Below are 24,859 nucleotides of genomic sequence, written 5' to 3' on the forward strand. Positions count from 1 at the left end.
GTGTAAGTGAGGTGTTAAAGTCCCCCACTATTATTGTGTTAACTGTCGATTTCCTCTTTTATAGCTGTTAGCAGTTGCCTTATGCATTGAGGTGCTCCTATGTTGGGTGCATATATATTTATAATTGTTATATCTTCTTCTTGGACTGATCCCTTTATCATTATGTAGTGTCCTTCCTTGTCTCTTGTAACATTCTTTATTTTAAAGTCTGTTTTTTCTGATATGAGTATGGCTACTCTAGCTTTCTTTTGATTTCCACTTGCATGGAATATCTTTTTCCATCCCCTCACTTTCATCTGTATGTGTCCCTAGTTCTGAAGTGGGTCTCTTGTAGACAGCATATAGATAGGTCTTTTTGTTGTATCCATTCAGCAAGCCTGTGTCTTTTGGTTGGAGCATTTAATCCATTCACATTTAAGGTAATTAGCGATATGTATGTTCCTATGACCATTTTCTTAATTGTTCTGGGTTTGTTTTTGTAGGTCCTTTTCTTCTCTTGTGTTTCCCACTTAGAGAAGTTCCTTTAGCATTTGTTGTAGAGCTGGTTTGGTGGTGCTGAATTCTCTTAGCTTTTGCTTGTCTGTAAAGCTTTTGATTACTCCATCGAATCTGAATGAGATGCTTGCCAGGTAGAGTAATCTTGGTTGTAGGTTCTTCCCTTTCATCACTTTAAGTATATCATGCCACTCCTTTCTGGCTTATAGAGTTTCTGCTGAGAAATCAGCTGTTAACTTTATGGGAGTTCCCTTGTATGTTATTTGTCATTTTTCTCTTGTTGCTTTCAATAATTTTTCTTTGCCTTTAATTTTTGCTAATTTGATTACTTCGTGTCTTGGCATGTGTCTCCTTGGGTTTATCCTGTATGGGACTCTCTGTGCTTCCTGGACTTGGGTGGCTATTTCCTTTTCCATGTTAGGGAAGTTTTCGACTATAATCTCTTCAAATATTTTCTCGGGTCCTTTCTCTCTCTCTTCTCCTACTGGGATCCCTATAACGCCGATGTTGTTGTGTTTAATATTGTCCCAGAGGTCTCTTAGGCTGTCTTCATTTCTTTTCATTCTTTTTTCTTTATTCTATTCGGCGGCAGTGAATTCCACCATTCTGTCTTCCAGGTCACTTATCCGTTCTTCTGCCTCAGTTATTCTGCTATTGATTCCTTCTAGTGTATTTTTCATTTCAGTTATTGTATTGCTCATCTCTGTTTGTTTGTTCTTTAATTCTTCTAGGTCTTTGTTAAACATTTCTGGCATCTTCTCGATCTTTGCCTCCATTGTTTTTCTGAGGTCCTGGATCATCCTCACTATCATTATTCTGAATTCTTTTTCTGGAAGGTTGCCTATCTCCACTTCATTTAGTTGTTTTTCAGGGGTTTTATGTTGTTCCTTCATCTGGTACATAGCCCTATGCCTTTTCATCTTGTCTTTCTGTGAATGTGGTTTTTGTTTCACAGGCTGCAGGATTGCAGTTCTTCTTGCTTCTGCTCAGAAATTAATTTTTGAAGTTAATTTAGTTTACCTTTTTAGTTACAAAAGGAAGATATATACCTTGTAAACATACAAACAATTCTCAAATGTGTAAATTAAAAATTGAATGTTTCTTCCTTACTTCTATTCACACTTGTCCAATTAAAAACCAAAACCAGGACTTCCCTGGTGGCGCAGTGGTTAAGAATCGGCCTGCCAGGGGCTTCCCTGGTGGTGCAGTGGTTGCGCATCCGCCTGCCGATGCAGGGGAACCGGGTTCGCGCCCCGATCTGGGAGGATCCCGCATGCCGCGGAGCGGCTGGGCCCGTGAGCCATGGCCGCTGAGTCTGCGCGTCCGGAGCCTGTGCTCCACAACGGGAGAGGCCACAACAAAAGGAGGCCCGCATACCACAAAAAAAAAAAAAAAAAGAAAGAAAAAATCGGCCTGCCAATGCAGGGGACACAGGTTTGAGCCCTGGTCTGGGAAGATCCCACATGCCGCGGAGCCACTAAGCCCATGTGCCACAACTACTGAGCCCACGTGCCACAACTACTGAGCCCACATGCCACAACTAATGAAGCCTGCACGCCTAGAGCCCGTGCTCTGCAACGAGAAGCCACCGCAATGAGAAGCCTGCGCACCACAACGAAGAGTAGCCCCCACTTGTCACAACTAGAGAAAGCCCACGGGCAGCAACCAAGACCCAACGCAGCCAAAAATAAATGAATAAAAAATAAAAAATTTTTTATAAACCCCGAAATCAAAAACATGATCCCCCACAAGGAAGAAACAACGAGTTGTCTTCATAGCTACGTTAAGTTTTTGTATTTCCTCAACAGAATTTCAATTTTTGATGACTTTTCTGTACTTTTTGAATATATAATTTTTGCTATATAGTGTAGTTTTTCTTTTCTCTGTTTAATGGTGTGGATACCTTTTTCAACATGTAGTCCCAATATACTGTGAAACTATTACGTAGTTCGTGTTGTTTTCAGACAACTCAGATGATGATATTTTAATGTCATTTTGGAAAAAATGAATTATATATTAATAACACAACATTTTCTTCTCATTCTTTGAAAAGATTTAGGAAAATTTCTCTGAAATTCTGATACCAATGATGTTATTTGTCTGGTAAGGGACCAACTTAATAACTCTAACCAACAAGTTCTTACAATAGCTAAAAACCAAATTCATTAGTGTTTGATAACTGAATTTTCTTTAAATACATTTTAGAAAAAGCATTATTTAGTGTTTTATTTTAGTATCTTAAAGTCTAGAAAAGGTAGTCTAATGACTAATATTTTTCAAGTTACCATTGTTATTGAAAGGAATTTCTTTTCTGTATGTTCTTTTCATCTTATATTGTAATTTAGGGACTGTTACAGGGTTTTGCAAAAGAAATTCATGTTGTTAGCATCCCTAAGACATATCTTTATTCTTTTCTCTCCAAAATAACAGAGTTGAGATAAGTTATAATCATGTAAAGTTAAGCAAGTTTTCCTGAGTGCTGCACGGAAAAGGAGATCTATCCCTTTCCCAAGAGAGAACCAGAGTACGGAGAAGCAGTGCAGGGAGAGTAATAAAGCACCCTTGGCATTGATGGTCACCTGTGCCCTGCATTGTCTTACTGCTGAGCTCCCGCCTCTGTCCTGGTCAACCTCGCTGTCTGCTTCCTCTCTGTTTGCTCCTGGCCTCTGAGCTCTCTTGGCGAAAGGCCTCACTTGTTGGGAAGCCAGAGAATCTCACTTACGTCAGGTGATTTTTGCTGGCCTTTCATGTTGACTCTGAGATATTTTCTAAGATACCAGCAAGGGACCCCAACCAGTTAAGTTTTAAGAGGGAAAAATGTATAAAAAATAATTTTTTAAAGTAATAGTAACCTGAAATAAGTCATTTCAACTAAACCATTGGTCTCAAGTTTAAGATACTATGATGGAATACTGATTACTCTTCTCTAGTATGTGGACACCTCCCATCTCACTTTTCTCCAGCCTGGCACTTGTGCGCGCGCACGTTCATTCACGCTCTATCTATACTTATTCTTACAGAGAAATGAGGTGTTAGATGGAGGAAGCATGTAAATTTCACTTGAAAATGTTGTTGCTCTACTGTAAGATAGGCCTGATATCAGAATTTGAAAAACATTTCATGCTTGGAATCACCCGTTGGCTGACTTGTGTAGGGTATTAAGGAAAAGAAATAATGGGTGAATAGAAAATAATGTTGCCTTCAATCATGTAAAGTTGTAAAGATTAAGTTAATATATGTAAATTGTTTTATAAAATGCTCAGTAAATATTAATATACCTTTTTCCTTCTCCTCTTTGCCCTCTACTGTTAACTACTTTCGTCACTGGGGAAAAACTAATTTAAGACAGAATCTTAGGCCTAGTAGATAGCAGAGGATGGAGATTAGCCAGATGGTTAAGAGCATGGGCTTGTAAATCAGACAGATCTGGGTTTAAATCCTGATTTTGCTACTCACTTGTGTCTTTGAGAGAGCTGCTTAACCCCTCGGAGCCTCAGTTACCTTATTAGTAAAAGTGGGGTAATAATAGTGTCTACTTGACAGTGGTGTTCTAAGGATCAGATGATAAAATGTATGTAAAATGATTGCCACTGTATCTATCCCATAGTGTTTAGTACATTTTAGCTTTTCATAGCAGATACATTCGACTCATAGGATTGATGTAAGGATTAAAATAATGTGTATAAAATATTTAGTAGAGTACCTGGCATAAGTTCTTGATAAATATTACCTGCTACTGTTAGTATTAATGTACTTTAAAGCAATAATAAAACTGCAGTATAGGACTAAACTATAGTATATATACTGTGCTGAGGCAAGGGTAAAGGTTCTAAAGATTATATAAAAGTTATGAATGAAATCATAGCAATCATTACTTCTAAAATCATTATACTATAATTCAGAAATTGCCTTTAACTTTTTAATAAAAACTCCACATACTTCTCCTTTTGTTCCAGTTTCAGTTGAGGAGATATGTGAGAATGATTGGTATATACATTTTTATAATTAACTTTTGCAGATGTTTATTGAACAAAACAAGCTAAAGAGACAAAGCCACCTTCTGCTACAGAACTCTGCTCCTGACCAGCAGCTTTTGAAAGCCTTAGATGAAAATGCAAAACTCATACAGCTCCTTGAAGAAGAGAGAATTGAGCATCAACAAAAGGTACCAGATTTTCTCCTGGAGTTTTAATACACACACACACTTAGATTGAGAGGAGTCAGTCCAGTAGCTCATAGTTCCATGTTTTGCCTAAGTGACTAAGTTTTTCCAGTCTTTTCACCTTTTAGAAAAAATAACTACCAAATGAATTTAATTTATAGTATCCAACTAAAATTTATGCACTGTTGTAGGCTTTATAATGATCTTTAAAGTGTCCAAAGGGTCAGAAGAAGCGAGGGAAAGAGATACATCTCAAAAAGAGCTTGGATAAATGCAGTTTGGAAATCCCCATTTCCAAGTTGAGTTGATTGTGTTTTGGGAGACTGCATACACTAGGAAAGTGTATTGTGTAGTGGTCTCAAAGAGCTTGTTGGAGGGTATAGGTTTTATTCAAAGAGGGAGGAAAAGTCCATGTTAGTAGTAATTATTTGCTTAGAGAAAATTTCTGATTTTGTAAACTTGCACAAATCTATATGTTTAAAGACTTCCTAAGTGGTTATTTCAATTTGTATGAGCAGAGCTATTGCAGCTGACACAGTCTACCTGTGTGGGCTAGGCAGAAAGGATAGGCACCGTGGTGGGTGAGAAAGAGAGGCAGAGAGGAGGAGAGGCGAAGAGGTGGAACAAAGCCTTTCAAATTAAAGAAACCACTTGAGAAAAATTACATCAGTGTTTGTACTACTTACAGTGTACCTAGTTTGTGAAGGAAAGGCTGTTAGCTGCCATTTGTTACCACCTGTCGAAGTCTCTTTAAGCAACAATATTGACATTTAATCCTTGGAAGTTCCTGGAGTTTTTACCAAGTTGGTTGTGAGGTAGAGTTAATTTTTTTTTCTTCCATAAGAAATGTTGGCGTATATGTAGAGAACCTCTAGATGAATACGTGGTAACTGTGCTTGCCTCTGGGAAAGAGGCCTGGGGAGTAGGATGGGAGGGAAATAATTTCTTTTGTCCCCATATGCAGGAATTACCTTTTCAAATGAAGGGAATGAAAGAAGGTTTATTTGTATTTAGCTTATGCTAGAAATTTTGGTTCTGAAAAGTTCTACTACTGTAGTTAACTCATTTAGTAAATAATGCATGCAAGAACCTAGTAAATTGTATTGAGGATGGGACTAAATTGTTGTGTATGTTCCTTGTTGGGGTAGGGGGAGAGGTACTGAAGATTAGGTAAAAGTTATAAATGAATTTATAGCAGTCAGTACTTCTAAACTTATACAATACTATACAATTATTCTGGATAATCTTTCAGGTATGTGGTTGAAAATATTTCTTACCTGTCTATAAGTTCCCTTGCAGATTCAGCAGTCTTTAAAACACAGCTGTGTTGTTTTTATGATTATAATAAAACAAATTTTTAAAATACAGAAAAAGCTAAAGCAGAAAATTAAGATTAGTTAAAAATCTCATATTTTGGTGCATATCCAAACTTTATGTAAATGTATAGTTTTATGAATATAGGTTAAATGGAATCATGCCAAGCATATGGTTCTATAACCTGACTTTTTGATTTGGTAATGTATATTTCCATGTCAGTGTATAGTGAGGTTATGTGATTTTTAAATGGTTGCGTAGTATTTCATTTAATGAACATAACTAATTTATTAAATCAGTAATATTGGTGGACATTTAGGTTATTTCCAAGTTTTCCCAGTTATAAAGAACGTTCTAGTTAATGTATTTGAACACTTGTCTTACTGTTTCACAAATTCTAAAAGTATTACTGAATCAAGGGCCTTTTCTTCCTTATTTTTTTTTTAAGGTTTTTGATATTTGTTACCGAATTGTCCCACCAAATTTTTAATATTACCTGAGTTTTTCTTTTGAAAATGGGCACAAAAGCGTTAATCTGTTTTAAATGAATTTTTTACTTAAATTAAATGAATATTTTACTTTTTCTACTCACACTTAAAACTTAAATTATCTGGGACATAAGTCTTCAATAAATTTATATTGAATCACGTTGCTGATAGTGATCTTAAGTATTATCTGTATCCCAGGATTTGTGTGGTTTTTAAGATGAATTGTAATCTCTTTGCTATGAAGTGCAAAGTAAAAGGGAAACATTTATTTTTCTCCTTATTTTCCTTGACAAAGGAAAAACTGTCACCACATAAAAGTCTGTTTATAACTTATAGGTCAAAAAATTAGAAGAGCAGCTACAAAATGAAACTCTCCGCAAAGAGATGCACAACCTCAAACAGCAACTGGAGCTTCTAGAAGAAGATAAAAAAGAATTGGAATTGAAATATCAGAATTCTGAGGAGAAAGCTAGAAATTTAAAGCATTCTGGTAAAAGCACTGAGTAGCCTATTATATCTTATTATTACTATGTGAATCTCTCATGACCAGTACATTTACTGAATGCTATAGAAAAATACCAAGATTTGTTTTAAATTTCTTCATTTCTGACTGTTGTAATTCATTGGAACGGTCGCTGTAATCAAATGACTCACAAATATTTAGACTTCTGTTTTGGACTCACAGCCTTTATGAGCATCACATACAGAATTAAGAGACAGAGGGCTTCCCTGGTGGCGCAGTGGTTGAAAGTCCGCCTGCCGATGCAGGGGACACGGGTTCGTGCCCCGGTCCGGGAAGATCCCACATGCCGCGGAGCGGCTAAGCCCGTGAGCCATGGCCGCTGAGCCTGCGCGTTCGGAGCCTGTGCTCCGCAACGGGAGAGGCCGCGGCAGTGAGAGGCCCGAGTACCGGAAAAAAAAAAAAAAAAAAAAAAAAAAGAGACGGAGATATCGTTAATGTGGGAAGACCAAAACTTCAGCATTTCTCAGGGCTTCAGAGTTGAGTGTTCGTTAAATACTTACTTTATTCATTTTAGGGTGCATTTTAAAAAAGAATTAAACTTTTTAGGTTTATAGTAACTTCATTTTCGATGTCTAATTATGCACATGAAATAATACTTTCAGTATCACACCTAACCATAAAATGGGCAACAATATATATATTAAATGGAAAAACTTTTAAAACACCAGGAGATACTTAAACGATTTATTCATTCAGTTCTAGAAGGCTTAACAAGAATGTGTGAGTTGGATTACTACGCAAGGATAAGTACTAAGTTTCTGTTGGAAAGTAGGTAATTTAAGGGGCAGGTTGTTCCCTTTATAACAGCTTCAGTATTCACTTCAGATATTTTTGGTTAATTTTATACTAGAATTTTGAAATCTGTACAGAAAAATCAAGTAGGCTTTTTTCCTTTAAAAAATATTCAATGCTTTCTAATCCACAATGAAAGTGAATTACAATTTATTTTTTTAAATTGATCTAAAATTTAAAAGTAGTCCATTCTTTTTAGTTATTGTCTGCTGTGTGTGTACCCAGCCATACCCAGTACCCTAGGGTGCTGTAAGAAATGTAGAAGAAAAGAAACCATGCCTTTTGTCCGTGAGGATCTCAAACTCCCTTTAGAGAAACAGACACATGCATATGAAATAACTAGAGGATTCTTGGTGTCAGGGAGCCTGGCCCCCACTGCTTATTTAAGTGTTGACGGTAAAAACAAATGCACAAATCATTAGGGTAGTCAGTCATGGAAAGTAGAGTGGCTGCCTAGAGGGAGAGCTATTCCTGAGTGCAGTACCTGTAGCCCATTAGAGCCCAATTAGAGGCATTCACACCTGTGACATAAATTCACACTGAGTTTCTTGAAGTCAGGAGCTGTGTCATGAGCAGCACGGAGCATAGGCTCTTTCACATTGTTGGAGCTTAGTAAGTACTTGTTTCATTAATGGCTTGAATGAATTGAATGAATAAATTATATTTGCAGAATGCTCTTCAAAAGAGCAAAAAGTTTCTGAGTTAGACACTTGAGAGTCTGAGTCTGGTTATAATCAAGAACTCTAGGATTTGCAGTTTTTGAAGGAGATTAAGTGGAGGAGGAAAGTATGCTATTAAAATTCATTACTAAATGTCATCTTTAAAATTAATTCTTGGTCTGTATACTTTAAAAGTCAAGTATTAACAATTTCTTAGTGTTGGAGTAGTAAATTCTATTGTTAACAAATATTTCTTCAGCCTACTCTCAATCCTTACTTCCCACCCATCCAGCCATTGTCTTGATTTTTTTTTTCTTTTCCATAGTTTGTATATATAGCAAAAAGATGGTAAATTTTTTGTAACATATATAAGGCCTCTCTTACTGATGATAAAAAGTTTAAAGGGTTCTGCAGTTTCATACTGAAATTTCTAACTTTGCCTTAATAAAAGAACTTGATTTTGAGAGTGGTTGTTTTTTCCTTTACATGTATATAAGGTGTTAAGTTGCTTATTTCAGCTCTTTTCTGAATGCTTGCTCTCTGTGCAGTTGATGAACTCCAGAAACGGGTGAACCAGTCTGAGAATTCGGTACCTCCCCCACCTCCTCCTCCACCACCGCTTCCTCCTCCCCCTCCAAATCCTATCCGGTAAGCAGGTCCAGGAAGACTGCTCTGCATCAAATGTTAGTCCTTGTCAGAGAAACTGAAGTTTATGCAATTGGTATCCTTTTTAAGCAATACGGGCTTAGATGTATCATTTTGAGGGGTGTGGTGGTAAAAAGTATGAAAGATATCAGCAGGTGTTTCAGAGAATTTTCTGAAGGCCAGTGTATCATTCCTTTCTTGTAACATATAAAGACATCTTGTGGCCTAAAGTGTTCTTCTGTTGTAGATGTTTAGATTTCATGTGGATGTTCCAAACCAAGGAGCTAGACATGTAAAAAACTTTTTTTGATACTTCAGTTTTAAAACTTCAGTCCGTATCATTAGGATTTCCTTTAACTGAAAGATCAAGGAATTTTGAGCTTCTCCAGAATGTTTTCATGTTTTTCTCTCACTAACTTGAATTTGAAAAGCTATGCTTTGTTCAGTTATTTAAAAAATAAAAGTACTGAACTAACAAAAACCTAACAGATCTACTTTAAGCCACTGAAGTAGTTAAGGCAAAATAATTTTTACACGTGATCGATCCAAGAGTTAATTGAAAGAATTTCAGGTATTTTAAATTCTTTCTCTCCTGGGTAGCTAAATCTGTAAGAGATATTCTGAATTTGACATTTAAAATAGGAAATTCATCACTTTGATCTTTTTCTAAGGTCTAGAATTTTGAGCTTGATAAGAAAGGTCACTTCTGTCTGAGGAGGGAGAACTATTAAAAAACGATTATCATCTTGCTGTTAGCCTTTAATTTTTAGTCTCTGAAACCTTGAGAGCCCTTAGAATTAAAAGTAAAGTATAACCTAAATAGAATATTTTCTCAAAAAGCATCCTACAGTCACACTGAGAAATGAAAGGATTCAGACTATGTATATCTAAAGCATGAACTCTTATTATAAGGCCCGTTAAAGAAAATTTTCATTGAATAACATGAATGATTTTTATTTTAAGATGAATTTAAGTAGTATAAGATATAATTTCTCAGTAGAAAGAGATTTTTATTTTTTGGTAAGGAGTACTTTCTTGTCAAAAAAATATATTTGCATTTGTATTGAGTTTCAGTGGAGTTTGAATCCACTAATCAAGGTTTTCCAACTTTGTTCCTGAGCTGTTTGTTTTACCCTGATGTAGATCATGGATAGAAGTGGAAGTGGAAGAAAAAGGCTAGAGCCTGTGGCTTCTTTAAGTGGCTTTATTGCTTTCCCCTCCTCTTCCTGCTCATTTGACTTAGAGGACAGATGGGAGAGAGTTAAGAGAGGAAAAAGGCATATCTTGGTCATTTTGTAGTAATGGAGTGAAAGGACAGGTCCTGGCCAGGTGTGGCTCATGGGGAAAGGGTAGGGTATATTAGTGTATTAGTCTGGGTTCTCCAGAGAAACAGAACCAATAGGATGTGTGTGTGTGTGTGTGTGTACATGTGTACATACACATCATATACATAAAAAGAGAATGTATTCTCAAGAATTGGTTCACATGACTATGGAGGCTGAGAAGTCCCAGGATCTGCAGGGTGAGTCAGCAAACTGGAGACCAAGGAGAGCCTGTGGCATTGTTTCAGTCTGAAGGTCAACAGGCCAGGAAGAGGCAGTGGTTCAGTTTGAGTCAAAAGCAGGACAGAGCAGATGTCCTAGTTTCAAGGGAGTCAGGCAGGAGGAATTTTCTCTTACTTGGGGGAGGGTCACCTTTTGTTGTATTCAGGCCTTCAACTGATTGAGTGAGGCCCATCCCACATTAGGGTGGACAGTCACTCAGGCTACCAATTTAAATGTTAATCTCATCCAGAACCCTCACAGAAATACCCAGAATAATGTTTGACCATTTATCCGAGTACCCCATGACCCAGTCAAGTTGACTCATAAATTAACCATCACAAGTGGATGTGAAGAACACTTGAAGAATTTCAAGGTGAATATTTTCCACCTGGGGCAGTTTTAGCCAGAGGTTTGGATGATTGGTCCCAGATGTCTTGTCCTGGTCTTCTCATCTGTCCTGTGAAACTCACTATCTGTTGATATTTTCTCTTTAGTCTAAGCAACATCTTGACAGTTCTTTTTAATATTACAGATGATTTTCCTGTGGACACCGTATCAGTCTTCAACTTATACTTCAGAACATTTAAAGCTAGCACTTTCTCTTACCTACTTAGGTGGTTTGCAGTGTTGGACATATATTCTTAGTTCATTTATGTAAATACATACAACTGTTCTGAGCAGTACAAATAACTTCTTGTTTTGTAATCTTTATGTACAATAATACACATTTTCAAAACTTCTCCTCAGAACCAGAGATGGGGTCATTACAGAATGAGGAGAGGCCTCTGATTAGTGAGAGCCCTCCCCAAACCCCACCCTTCTATGGAATGTTAACAAGTAGACATTGAATATTCCTGTCTTCAGTTGAAAGAATGGAAAAAATAAAGTTTGCATCATTTAATTCCCTCACCTTATGGATTAAAATGTACTTGTTTTAAAGTTCTGTGCAAATTAGAAGTTTTGTGAAAATAATTTAATTACATTTTGGGCCACTATGAGCCCAAAGAAGACAAACTAGATGAAGTTAAAAGCTCAGTGACCGATTGTTTCCCAGTTGGTAAGTCCTGGAAACTTCACAGGATAGAGTAGGATGTAGCACTTTCTTTTTGCTGTGCTTTGTGGGAGATTGTTCAGTGTGTGTGAGAATTTTAAGAAAAGGCAATTAGGGAGGGGATTAATAATATAACCAAAGATAGAAGTAAGAAGTAAAAAAAAATTCTAAAAATGATAGTGGTTAAGGAACATCAAGTTCTGTCCTCAGAGCAAATAGTACTGTGTATCCAGTTGCCCCTTTTTCTGGAGGCAGCATTATGCCTCTCTTCCCAATTTGTCTTCCTCAGGACTGTATTCTGTCAAATCCAGTTTACCACACTGAGGACATTTATAATGTAGTTGAAAGAATTTCAGAGTTCTTGATTCATTTTTTTTTAAGTTTTTTTTTTTTTGGTGGGGGTGATAATATATATGTAGAAGTGTACACAAACTTATGTACAGTTTAAAATAATATAAAATGAGTATCCACGTAATCACCATCAAAATCAAGAAATAGAACAATGCTAGTACCCCCAAGTCCTATCCTTTTATCCTTTTCTTAAAGAAAAGGGTTTTTTTGGCCTGTATACATATCCCTAAACTACTGTAAATACATATACGGTCTGTTTATAACTTTATATAATTGGAATTGTAGCGTATTCCTTTGTCTTTTTCTTTTCACTTTATATTATGTTGTAAGATTCATCCATATTGTTTTGTGTAGCCAAAGTTCATTCATATTCATTGATACATAACCCACTTTGTCCCAAAATGTGTTTATCCATTGTAATACTGTCAGACATTTGAGTCATTCCCAGTTCAGGGAAGTTATGGAAATTCTACATGAACATTCCTGTACATGCTTCCTGGTGCACAAGTGTTTGTATTTCTGTAAGATATATGGAAGCTGAATCACTGGCTCGTAGGATATGTCTGTCTTCATGCTGAACAGTTTTCTAAAGTGGTGCTCTCAATTTATACATCTTCAGTTTGAGAATTCCTGTTACTCCACAAACCTACCAACACTTGATATTATCAGACTTAAAATTTCTTGCCTATTTGATGAGTATGTAGTAAAACCTCAGTGTGGCTTTTATTTGTGTTTTCCTAATAACTAAAGAAGTCAAGCACCTGTTTGTATGTGTGTTGGAAATTTGGACATCCTTTTTTATGGGGTTTCTTGGCTTTGTCCTTTTTTCTGTTGGGTGTGTGCTTTTCTCATTGATTTGTAGAGTTTCTTTTTCTTCTTTATGATGTCTTTTAATATATGGAGGTTTTAAATTTTCATGTCAAATTTATCATGATTTGGATTTTACACAGATTTTTAAAACATGGACCAGAGAGACAGTGGTCTGAATATATGTTATCCCTGAAGTATCTGGTCTATGTTGTGCAGATTCAGATGTTTTTATGCCCATATTTTACAAATAGATATTTACCAAAACATCCCCTAATGCTTTTGTCCTTCCCTCTCCCTCAAATGTATTACATAGATAGCTGTTTCTGAATTTTAAATATGGATATTGAAAGGTTTTCTGTATCTATTTTACTTAGCAGATGTCTCTGCATAAAATTAGTAATAATGTTAGCAGCCCCCTTCTCCCAGTAACTAGTTTGGTTTTTATACAGTAAAGGGATGAGACATCTTTCTCTTTCTTAAAAATTTAACAGTTTATTAAAGTGGAAAGTAGGCTACTTAAATTCTAGTTATATATTCATGCACTTAGAGAAGAGTTGGATTTTTACTGATTATTTAGCATCTATACATTTTATTTCTTGGATCATAAGGCATCCACTAATCCTGTCGATCTTTTTCTTTCTCCTAAAGATCCCTCATGTCCATGATCCGGAAGCGATCCCACCCCAGTGGCAGTGGTGCTAAGAAAGAAAAGGCAGCTCAACCAGAAACAGGTAATTCTCACCCCACCCCTTTGGTTAACTTTTTGTTGATGGTGTACAATTTTTCAACAGTAGACATACTTGTTAGCTCTTTGACTATGAACAGATTGTTGGGGAGAAATGTGAACTTAACAGCTATTAAGAATGAACCAAAGAACAGTCATTGTCTTCATGTAGCTTACTGTCTAGAGCAGGTAAACATTCACGCATATCACTGTAATGTGAGGGATGCTGGGAAATGTGTTTTCATTAAGGGGTGAGGTACTTCGGGGTATAAAAGAGAGGAAGTAATTCCAAATGAGGATTTGGGGAAAGATCTTTAAAAAAAAAAAAAAAAAAAAAAAAAAAATATATATATATATATATATATATATACACACACACACATATATATATAACCTTTGCTATACAATCACCACTCCTTATGTTTATTTTTTAAAATTAGTTAATTAATTAACTTTTGGCTGTGTTGGGTCTTCGTTGCTGTGCGCGGGCTTTCTCTAGTTGCGGCGAGCAGGGGCTACTCTTCGTTGTGGTACGCAAGCTTCTCATTGCAATGACTTCTTCTGTTGTGAAGCACGGGCTCTAGGTGCACGGGCCTCAGTAGTTGTGGCACGTGGGCTCAGTAGTTGCAGCACGTGCGCTCAGTAATTGCGGCTCCTGGACTCTAGAGCACAGGCTCAGCAGTTGTGGCACATGGGCTTAGTTGCTCCTCGGCATATGGGATCTTCCCGGATGAGGGATCGAACCCGTGAACCCTGCACTGGCAGGTGGGCTCTTAACCACTGCGCCACCAAGGAAGTCCTGGGGAAAAGCTTTTTAGAGTTGATAGCAATGAACTGAGACTTTGTCAAGTACTTTCTATGTTCTCTCCAGTGCTTTGTACTGGAGATACAAGACATAAAGTCACATTTGAGTGGGGCAGACAGGAAGTAAACATGTAATTACCAGTGCAATATATAATTATTTAAATACATTTTTTTGATCAGTACTGTGGAGGAGTGATTATCAGTACTGATCTAAGAGATTATGGAGGTGAACTACTGGTGTCAGCAAGTGACGTTTAAGCTGAGTAGTTGTGGATTTAGAAGGTCAGGGTATATGTGGTAAAATAGATCACATAGAGGGGCAACAATTCAAAGGTCCAGAGTGGGGAAGGAGCTTGGCATATTAGGAAACTGAAAGAAAGTTGATATTACTAGAACATGGGATGCAAGAGAGGAAGTCTACTAGGTAGGCAGGAGCCAGATTCTAGAGGCGGTGGTCAAGATTTTGATATTTATCCTAAGGGCAGTAGAAGTTTAAGTAGGAGTGTAACATGATGAGATTTGTCCTTTGTAAAAAATTACACTGGCTGCAGTGAGAGAACAGAGACCAGAGAACTGTTGCACTCATTCAGGTGAATGTTGATGGGGCTGATATGTGGGTGGTAGCAGTAGAGAGAGAAAGAAATGGATAAATTCAGGAACTGTTTAGGGAGGTAAAATTCACAGGACCCTGTGATTCTTTGGAGAGGGAGAAGCTGAGGATAATAGGTAGAGATGGGGATGGAGAGAGAAGAGGTTTCCTGCTGAGCAGAGGCCCCATGTGGGTAGGTGCAGAGTCAGTGCACAGAGCTATGGGCAGTTTGATGTGGGCCCACACTGAGAGCAGAAGCTTGAAATGCTGGCCCCAGATCTTGGGCCTTTATGCCTGAGGACCGTAGAACCCAAATTAAACTCAGCAGTGTTTGTTCAACCTGTTTTACTTACGTAGCATGGTAGGTTAGCCTGGTTCAAGCCCAAATGGGTGCAAACTTCTTGGCTCCCTTTCCCTGCCTCCGGGTCTCCCTGCCCCGCCCCAGCCATTTTCATACCTCTGCAGTGCCGTGTTCTCGGACGCCAGGTCTCATTATGTTGTCCTACATCTTATCCCATTTCTGTGCTTCTCCCTGCCTCAGAATAAAATCTCAAACCCTGTCTGCTTAGAGATGGTTCTCTGCCTTTACTCTAGCCTCATTTCTCATTACATCTGTCTCACCTTATGGCTGGCCCCTTACGTCTAAGCCTCCTGTGCATTTGTTCCTGTCTTTCCTCATTCCAGAATTGCCCTCCTGCCCTTCCTCTAGCGAGGTACTGTTCTAATTCCATGTCTCCCATTCAGGTTTCAGCATATTGTCTGGTGTGTTCCCAGGCTCTTCCTCCTCCTCCTTTATTTATGAGTATTAATAATCCAGATTGAATGGCTCATTACTGTGTGTTGCTCTAGCAGTTTACTTCAAATTTTGTTACTGTGAGGATTTAATGTCCCACCCCCCAGCCTCTGCTCTGGTGTTGGGGTTATTTCCACATCTCTCCGCCTCTCCCCCAACAGATTGCAGGCTCTGTGAGGGTTTACTTCTCTCTGCAGCCTCCCACAGCTTTCACGCATATTGAATGAATCAAAGTTTAGACGTGGTCTTTTCTTCTTAGCAAGAACCTTGCAGCACCATTACAAACGAAAGCTGTTTGATTTTACCATCTGTATGAACTGACTTTCTGCCCCTGCCTCCTACAGCCCCTTGTAATGCAGCTAAAAGGCAAATTCTCCTTTGCCAAGGCATTGCAGGATTTAGAAGTCCTGCCTTTGGTGACTTGCAGGGCAGCCCTGCTCTTGGGTTACTGGCTGTAAGCCTTCCCTGACACTGTAATTAAGATTAAAATTTTGTTTGTTTCGATCTTGTTTTGGGAAAATTGGTTAAGTCTTAGAGGGTCAAGAAGGCAGTCAGAATAAAATAAATTCCCCTTCTCAGTAAATTACATTATTAGCTTATCAACCTCAACAGCCCCCTTAAATTTAAAAAGATGTGTTCTAGAACTTATTAACTCCCAGTATTAGAAACCATGCAGTTTTCCTTATGAAAATGATATTTCATTTACGATTCATGAAACGTGGCAGCATTTTCCCCCTCATCCTTGAGCTATTGAATTGTTACTTCGGGAATCTAAGTAGTACAGACACAGAAGTTGATCAGGAGATTTTTAAACTGGGGCCACCCTAAAATCATACTGCCTTAAATGATAGGTACCATAGCCATACTTTGCTCTGTCTGGCAAGGTAGTTTATAGTGTTTTGTTAATCATTCACACTAAAAAATAGTTGTTGAACGGATCAACAGTGATTAAAGGCATATGATGAATGAATGTAGAGCATCAGCATTGGGGTCGTCTGAGACACTTTGGAGTTTGCATTTATAACATAGGAACCAGTCCCGCTATCACAGTGTTTTCTTATATTAGCATCGTATGATGGCTTTTGCTATACAGTTGGTATGTTTTTCAGAGCTTATGAATGGAGAAACTTTTATTGTTGGGTTATGACTCTTAAAAAGCTTGATTGTAGGGAAGGTCTGTGAAATATTTTAGAAGTAGTTTTAAGATCTAAACACAAGAAATCATTACATACTTTGCAGTTAACAACTCTAATTTTGATAAGAATGCATTTATTGGACAAGTTCTGAGATTTGAGAGGTACGCCTGCTGTTTATCATATGTTTAGGTCATTAATTTGTTGATATTTTCTCACCTCAGTTTGCTAATCTGTAGAATGGGAATAATAGTTCCTATTTCATAGAGTTGTTTTGAGAATTATGAGTCTCACAACATGTAAAGCATTTAGAGTAGTGCCCATAACATAGAAAATATTCAAAATGTTACCTAAAAAAAAAAAAAAAAAAAAAAAAAAAAGCCATGGTACCAGTCACCCTGAAGGGCAGAAGTCCTCATTCAGCAGGCTCTTGTGATCATTGTAGTTAAGGAAATTTTCTTAACTTTATGACTGTAGGTCAAATCCAAACTTATTCAACCATGATACGTTCTTTAGAAATTTTGTGCATCACGGTGGCATAAGATTTTTTTAATATCTTTTTAAAAATGTTATTGAAAGAGAAAAGTAAACCTGTGGCATTTAAAAATTCATTTTAGTTTCCTCTAGGTAATAACAAAAGGTTTTATTGAGCAATAAGGTGATGGTTTTGTCTGTGGGTCTTTTTTTTTTTTTTTTTTTTTTTTGAGGAACTAACATTTTTCAAGTGGGTCTTAAAATTTAAGCCTCAATTAATTACATGTAGCTTTCTGATCCACGACTGACCTGGAAGCACTAACTCAAAGAACATTCGATTTTATTTTCCTGTGGCAGTTCAATAACATTAGACCTCTTGTCTTCATTTGTCCCTTTTCGTTAATCTCCAGTATCCTGCATATTTCTATTGTCCCCCTGATTACATGCTTTTGTGAGACAATTACCAACTGCGTGATTGCAGAAAAGAATTACAGAACATACCATGAGCTCTCTGTAGGTGATTCTTGCAGATTTATTAGAACTGCTTAATAGTTCAGAAGTTCGTATAGATTGCATTTTGCTAGTTCAAAAACAGGGTTGGTGAGAGAGAAAGCTTGTGTAGCTAACCTAGCCATTGCCCTTGTGTTGTGCCTGAGTAGGGAAGCTGATAAGAGTGATTTCTTTTCCTTAAGACCAATTAAGCCTTTACGTTTGAAAAAGACTGAGAAAATTTTATGAGCCTGGTTTATAATCTGTACACAATGCAGATAGTGGCACTTCTCTGAATTATCACTATGATTCTGGCAAGCAAAAATAAGAAACTACTTTAAATTCCTGTTATGTTAGATGCTGCAGCAGACTTGAATGGTGTTGACCATAATTCTCCATCTGTCTGCCTTAATTAGTGTTTGTTTTGTGCATTTAACTGAGTTTTAGTCGTTCCTTACAGAGTGCTAATCTGTTTGTAGGCGGTGTTCCTGTTGCCGTGCAGCTCTTCCCAAGTCTTACTCAAAATGGCAGCCTTTCTGAAAATCGAATGTGTTTTGAAGATTTTTTTAAATTCCCAGGAATAAATTCCATACCCATACCAGGTGCTTGAATGACAGCTCTGGGTCTTATTTCCTCCGATTTTGAAAACGGTCAGCAAAAGTACCATGTAGTGCATAATAGGTATTCAGATATTGAATAAGTGAGTCGGTGAATGAATGAATGAATGAATGAATGAATCTCTGTTCATAGTAATTTTCTTGTCTGTCCCCTTGTTGATGTTTGTGAACCATCAGCAGAGGCTGCCTTAGAAAATACTGCTTAAGGGCACATAGTTGATCAACACACAGTTTTGTTGTCTTTTCGTTTATTGGTGGATGAGTTCTGACCTTGGTGCCATGTCTCCCATGTTGCCTCACAAAAGATACTCTTTTGACTTCTGGAACTGAAAAATGCTGTTTGGATATTGAGAAATTTGAATTCCTAGCATTTCAGTGGCTTCTGAGGATGGCAACACTATTTGAAATCAGGACTGTATCAGAAAACCGAGGTTATATGATGAATAGAGCAGTGATCCCATCACTGTGATGTTGCAGAGTGGAGGATAATGGACCTTCTGGATTCTCTAAGTTGCTCCCATCGGCATGTATAAAAGGAATAGCTACCCAGGGTTAGAGTGAAGTCTGCCATATAGCAGTAAAAGAAGCCATGATTTCGGCCTCCTTAGTGCAAAGCCTGACAGGACTGTGAATTAGCTGGGGGATATAGTTGTGATTGCCTCCATTTAGAAGCCATTCTTTTGAGGTTTAATTATTTCTGCTCAAATAGTAAAGCTATTGATAGCCATTTAAAGCTTGAACTTTAACAAGTTAGTCAGTAGGTAGATGCTTGCTGAGTGCCTACCGTATGCCTGCCCCACAATGTGGAGTCTGTTAAAGATGCTAATTGGAGGGTCTTTATGAGATATTTAAACTTGAATGTATTGGATACAGTGAGTTAGCTGGAGGTAAACACAAAATCTAGAGCTGCATTAATGGTGATAAATGTTCCAGAATGATTTGGTGCTTTGGGTTAAGCTGTTGTGTAAGAGACAAATTTCACTCTTCTGACCGACAGGTCTCAGCTCACCTCAGTTGCATTCATCTAGTTGATACATATTTCAACAGCTTTATTGTTTTTGCAGCCAAAGAGTGTAAAGATTAAACAATAGACAGTTTTTTTTTATCAAATTTAATTACTTAACTGCAGTCATTTCTGGATGTATGTTTTCTTTTAACATTGACAATTTTAAAAGACTTGAAAAAGGTTTGCTTAAATGTTTCCTTCCCATGTGATTCCTAAACAAAAGATGGCAATTTAAAAATAGATTTTATCTATCTGCTGCTCATCTTTTGACTGTGGATTTCTTCCAACAGGTAAAAAAATCTCTTTGATCTTTTATTTTCAAATAGGCTATTTTTTTTTTTTCGCGGTGCGCGGGCCTCTCACCGCTGTGGCCTCTCCCGTTGAGGAGCACTGGCTCCAGACGCGCAGGCTCAGCGGCCATGGCTTACGGGCCCAGCTGCTCCGCGGCATGCGGGATCCTCCCAGACCGGGGCACAATCCCGTGTCCCCTGCTTCGGCAGGCGGACTCTCAACCACTGTGCCACCAGGGAAGCCCTCAAATGGGCTTTTTGACAGTTATTCCTGCTTTGGTTGGATTTCTTTGACATAGGTTGTACTATAAGTACTATAAGTTACAAAAACATCTTTGAGACAAAAGTGAATGATTATTTGGAGTTAGGTACAAAATTAGGTTTTTAAAGACCTGGAGAAATTCAGGTCTATTATTATGCTGACAAACGGAACAAAATGTACTTTGTTTAACATAGATGAGCCAATATTGATTTCCAGGCTACAAATTAGACCTTAAATTTTATAACTCTTATTTCTCAAAGCAAATCTCTTATTAAAAGATTTTTATTAAAAAAATATTGCTAGCTGGGAGCTGTTAACCGTAGTAAATTATTGGTGTTTTGTGACTCTGTCTGAAAAATGATGGTGGTTAATTACATAGTGCAGTCTTTCTAAGTCACCAGAAATAGGAAGTAGTTTTCTTGTAACATAAGATGATTTATGTGTGTGTTCTTTGAATAGCTGAAGAAGTCACAGACCTGAAGAGGCAAGCAGTTGAAGAGATGATGGACAGAATTAAAAAGGGAGTTCATCTCAGACCAGTTAATCAGACAGCTAGACCCAAGGCAAAGGTATGGAATGACTAAATGCTTTTTTCCCCTGATGTTTTTTTTTTAATGTAAAATTTTGAAATCTGATGAAAGCTACATCAGAATTGACTGTCAAATCTTGGGTTAAGGCTAATGTGTCATAAAAGCCTTTGCTTCATATAAGCACTTTTCAAAAGGACTCTGAACCATAGGAAACCTAGGTCACTACAGAAAGTAGTGACCACCCTGTGGTTGCAGGGTGCTGCCATCTCCTTGAGAGGGACATTGATATGAACTTTTACACCAAACAAGTAACAATTAGCACGCCCTTTATTTTCGTCAATTCCTGGTTCTTGTGTATAATTCAACAAATATTTATTGAGTATCTACTGTGTGCCAGGTACTGTTTTAGGCACTGGGAATAAAGCAGTAAACAAGACACAAAGATCCTGGCCTTCCCGAGGCTTCTGTTTTAGTGTGTGGGGGAGGGGAATCTGAGTGTGGGGATCACATCATATACCATAGCAGACCTAAGACAACTTTTGAAAAATAGTGAGGTTTAGAAGATTGTTTCCATTAATTTCACAGACCTATTCCAAGTCACTTCAAGGAGAAACTTGTGTATCTGTATCATCAGCTGTCTTCTAAGCTAGACCACAGTGAGCTCCAGGGTCTGTGGAAGTACCTAGTGTCTAGTTCAGAGCTTCTCCCTTCCCCTTGTATATTTGTCCCATTTAAATAGACTCAATAGGGCTTCCCTGGTGGCGCAGTGGTTGAGAATCCGCTTGCCGATGCAGGGGACATGGGTTGGACACGGGTTCATGCCCCGGTCCGGGAAGATCCCACATGCTGCGGAGCGGCTGGGCCCATGAGCCATGGCCGCCGAGCCTGCGCGTCCGGAGCCTGTGCTCCGCAACGGGAGAGGCCACAACAGTGAGAGGCCCACGTACCACAAATAAATAGACTCAATAGTAGAGTTTTTGACATTTTTCTTGAAAAAATGTTTTTTCTTTCCTCACTCTAATAAGGTATCAGCAGATTGGTTCTCTTTCTTCTTCTTCCTCCTTTAAACCAAACTTTATGGTCCTTTCTTACTCTCAAGGATGCCCTTCTTCAGCTACTTCAGTGTCCCCGAGTGTCATGACTGTTCACTAGAAATTCTGCTGGGCTTTTAAAGTTGCCACTTTGTCACAGACAGACAAGGTAACTGGACAGGCAGGAATGGCCGTGGTGTGGGCTGTCCAGGGAAAGGGGGTTGGGAAGAGGGCACGAGCATTCCACACCAAGAGAAGATTCACATCTAGGGAAACGGAAGCTTCGGCCAGCTGTGGAGAGTAATTCAGTCTTGTGCTAGAGCTCTGAAAGCAAATGGGCAGAATGTAGAACTGGACGAGAAGCTGAGCGTGTAGATAGTTGGGCACAGCTCTTTCGGTGCCAGTGTCTGGTGAGTGAGTGAAGAGCACTGTTGTTGGAGTCGGGTCCTTGCACTATCACCCAGCTTCCTGGGCTGCTTCTCCATTAAATACCCTCTCTGGCTCACACGGTTGTTGTTAGGGTCAAATGGAGTAAAATGTGAAAACACTTGAAAATGCAGGGTCTCAGTAGAACCTTAGAAAAGAATACATGTTTATGGCTTTCATGTCACAACTAGTTTAGAAAGAATAGCAAAACCAAATTATTACTAGAGAAAAATGCAGTGTCGTAAAAGAAACAAAATGAGTTTAGAAAGAAAAATGTTGAAAACTTCTTAAATCGTAAGCAATCAGTGTTCTGTATGTACTTTCATTTTCGGTATATCACTTTGTCCTTTTTCTTTCTTGTCGTGACTCTTTCAGCAGTTACACATTATTTAATGTTAATTCAAAATCTGGAGGACAGCTGAACAAGGATCAGTGGACAACTGTTTTGTTTTGTTTTTTAATCATTAAAACTGTGTAAGATATAGTGGTGAATGACCTGGTCAGTAACCTTTAAAACAAATGGTCACTGCATGCCTCAGTGCAGACTTCTTCCCCCAGTACCATCAGTACTTTCCTGAAATGTCACCAGTTAATGAGAGTATGCAGTCCAGGCTTTGAAAAGGCTTGTGCAGTCAGAGGGCAACTTGAGTGGCATAGCGGCACTTTTGAGTATGCCTTTAGGCAGGGTGTTTGTTCAGAAGTCGTAACATGTCACCGAACAGCTTACCTACAGAAGTCAAGCCTGCCTTGAGAGTACTAATTTAACTGCGTATTACTAAATTCCTTGATGTTGGTGGTGGTGCTGGTGTGGTTAAAATTAGTGTCTTAGAGCTTTTGACTGGCACTTGTGACTGCCCTGATGGCATGTGTATTTCACAGAAAACAGAGGCTATGAAAGTTGAACACCTTAGTCTAATTTGTACATGAGCAGCAAACCTCTCTATCTCACTTTTTCTAACTGTACGTTTTTTAAAATTGGAATAGGATCTTATTCTTTTATTATCTTTTGAGAGGAAAGAATTATAGGTTGCCATTAATCACCTCCCATCTCTCGATGAAAGATTAGCCTTGCCTCTTTTCTAGGAATGAGAGGCCTGGGTGATTCCTTTCACTGTGTCTTGCAGGTTTTCTCTTCATCTCCTTTGTGAAAGGAAGTGGTAGAGGGAAGATCAGAGGGTTTTTTTCAGCCATCTTTTCATTGAGGGGTCCACAGAGACTGTGGTATTATGGGGCAGGCAGGTATTACCCAGAATTTCATTTCAAATTATTTTGTTCGTGGTGTAGCCAGATGAGAACTGGGCTTGTAATCGAGACACCTGACTCAAACACAGAATTCCTCAAAGTGTAACTTTCCTCATAAGTAAGATGAAGTACTTGGACTGCATGCCCTCTGAGGTCTTTTACTGCTCTGATAGCCGGTGATGCTAACATTCTCCTGTAATCCGGGTTCTTTGCTGATCCCTGTTGTGAAATTCATGAAACTAGACGTGCCAGTCCTCCTCTGTAAGCTGGCCTTGGCCTGGAGCTAACGGAGCAGAGAGAGGTTTTCTGCCCGGTTGCTTGCTTTCTGCTCTGCACTGCTGCCTTCCTCGTCCTCGCTTGCTGGCTCAATTCCAGCAATGAGAGTGGAGAAGAGTTTATTGTAAAATGTTCTGAATAATTTGGAATTAAATCTTTGAAATTTAAAGTTTACCAAATCTTTTCTACGTATGATGATAGTAGGTAACAAAATGATGTGTAGAAGGTGGTAGCTTGACTCTTACCTCTCATTTTCTATTTTACTGCCCCTTGGGAGCACTAGCGTGTCTAATGTTTTTTCCTAACTGTGAGACATAGACCTGATTTTTTAAAATATAGTCAATATAAGCTACCGACACCTTGCCATGTAAAAATCTTTGTTGGGTATCTTAAAACTGAATTACTCAGTCATTTTTCTTCTTTTTACAATTGTAGCCAGAATCTTCAAAAGGCTCTGAAAGTGCAGTGAATGAACTAAAAGGAATACTGGTAAGAATAGATCTCAGCTTATTATTTAGTTAATGGGAAAATGGAAGAATATTTTTAAAATCTACTGTTATGAATAATTGGTTTTGATATATTTTATTTCCATTTACAGTAAGCCTCATTACTTTTGATAGTTTACTTGGTTGTGCTGTGGACTCCTCCATTGGGTGTGTTAATAATGTGTCAATACTCTGCTGTTTCTATTCTAAAAGAATGGGTACTCTTTCCCCCAAATCACTGTTTCCTGTTCTTATTCTCCAATACTTGTATTACAACTTGAAGATAAAGTGTCTGGCCAGATGTCAGGATCAGTACATGCTTATATAGTAGATATATTATAAATATAAATATAGTAAATAATGTTATAAATCTATACATAGATTATAGTAGATTTATTTATAAGTAAATCTACGATAAATGTAGTAGATAATAGTATATTGTATACTAGTCTCTCACATGGATAGTGCTTAACTTTGGGGCATGAAAGTGGAATTCTTGGCACCTAAATATAAATCAGAGCTTCTCCCCAAATATGTTAGCATCAGAGTCATAGTCTGCTTTTCTCACAGTTTTGAAAAGTCATGATAAATTTGGATAATAGAAGTTCCTTTCTTTATGTTACAAATTTCATTTTCTAAAAGTAATTCACATCCATTAGAGAACATGCTTAATGCCCATCTCTAGTCATATTTCTTCTTTCCAAAGTATGAGCCAACAAAATAAATGATTACTGCCCTGTCCGACAGTTTCTGTCGGAGACAAATGCCTCACTTAGCAAATGTTTTGGATACTAAGAGCTTTATTCTCAGATCTTGTTACGGTCTCAATACCAGTTATTATGCACAGTAAGTCA

The 24,859-nt window shown here is 38.0% G+C and overlaps 2 protein-coding genes across 6 annotated transcripts in view; one reads left to right on the forward strand and one right to left on the reverse strand.

Annotated features, from left to right (window-relative positions):
* Positions 1–24,859, forward strand: part of SHTN1 (shootin 1) — a 104,266-nt gene that overhangs the window by 53,143 nt on the left and 26,264 nt on the right. For all 4 annotated transcript variants that reach the window (XM_028481181.2, XM_007126140.3, XM_055080929.1 and 1 more), the window contains 6 exons: positions 4,514–4,660; positions 6,796–6,949; positions 8,982–9,081; positions 13,483–13,565; positions 20,475–20,584; positions 23,956–24,009. In XM_028481181.2, the coding sequence (XP_028336982.1) occupies positions 4,514–4,660; positions 6,796–6,949; positions 8,982–9,081; positions 13,483–13,565; positions 20,475–20,584; positions 23,956–24,009 (648 nt within the window). The remainder of the gene's footprint in view (positions 1–4,513; positions 4,661–6,795; positions 6,950–8,981; positions 9,082–13,482; positions 13,566–20,474; positions 20,585–23,955; positions 24,010–24,859) is intronic.
* Positions 1–24,859, reverse strand: part of ENO4 (enolase 4) — an 88,812-nt gene that overhangs the window by 6,020 nt on the left and 57,933 nt on the right. Inside the window, exon 17 of one of the 2 annotated variants that reach the window (XR_003677494.1) lies at positions 21,613–22,150. The exons of the other annotated variant lie outside the window; for it this stretch is intronic. The gene's annotated coding sequence lies outside the window, so the exon portion shown is untranslated. Of the gene's footprint in view, positions 1–21,612; positions 22,151–24,859 lie in introns of those variants that run through there. 2 annotated transcript variants of the gene reach the window in all.

The sequence above is a fragment of the Physeter macrocephalus genome, chromosome 20 (assembly GCF_002837175.3).
Source record: "Physeter macrocephalus isolate SW-GA chromosome 20, ASM283717v5, whole genome shotgun sequence".
NCBI lineage: Eukaryota > Metazoa > Chordata > Mammalia > Artiodactyla > Physeteridae > Physeter > Physeter macrocephalus.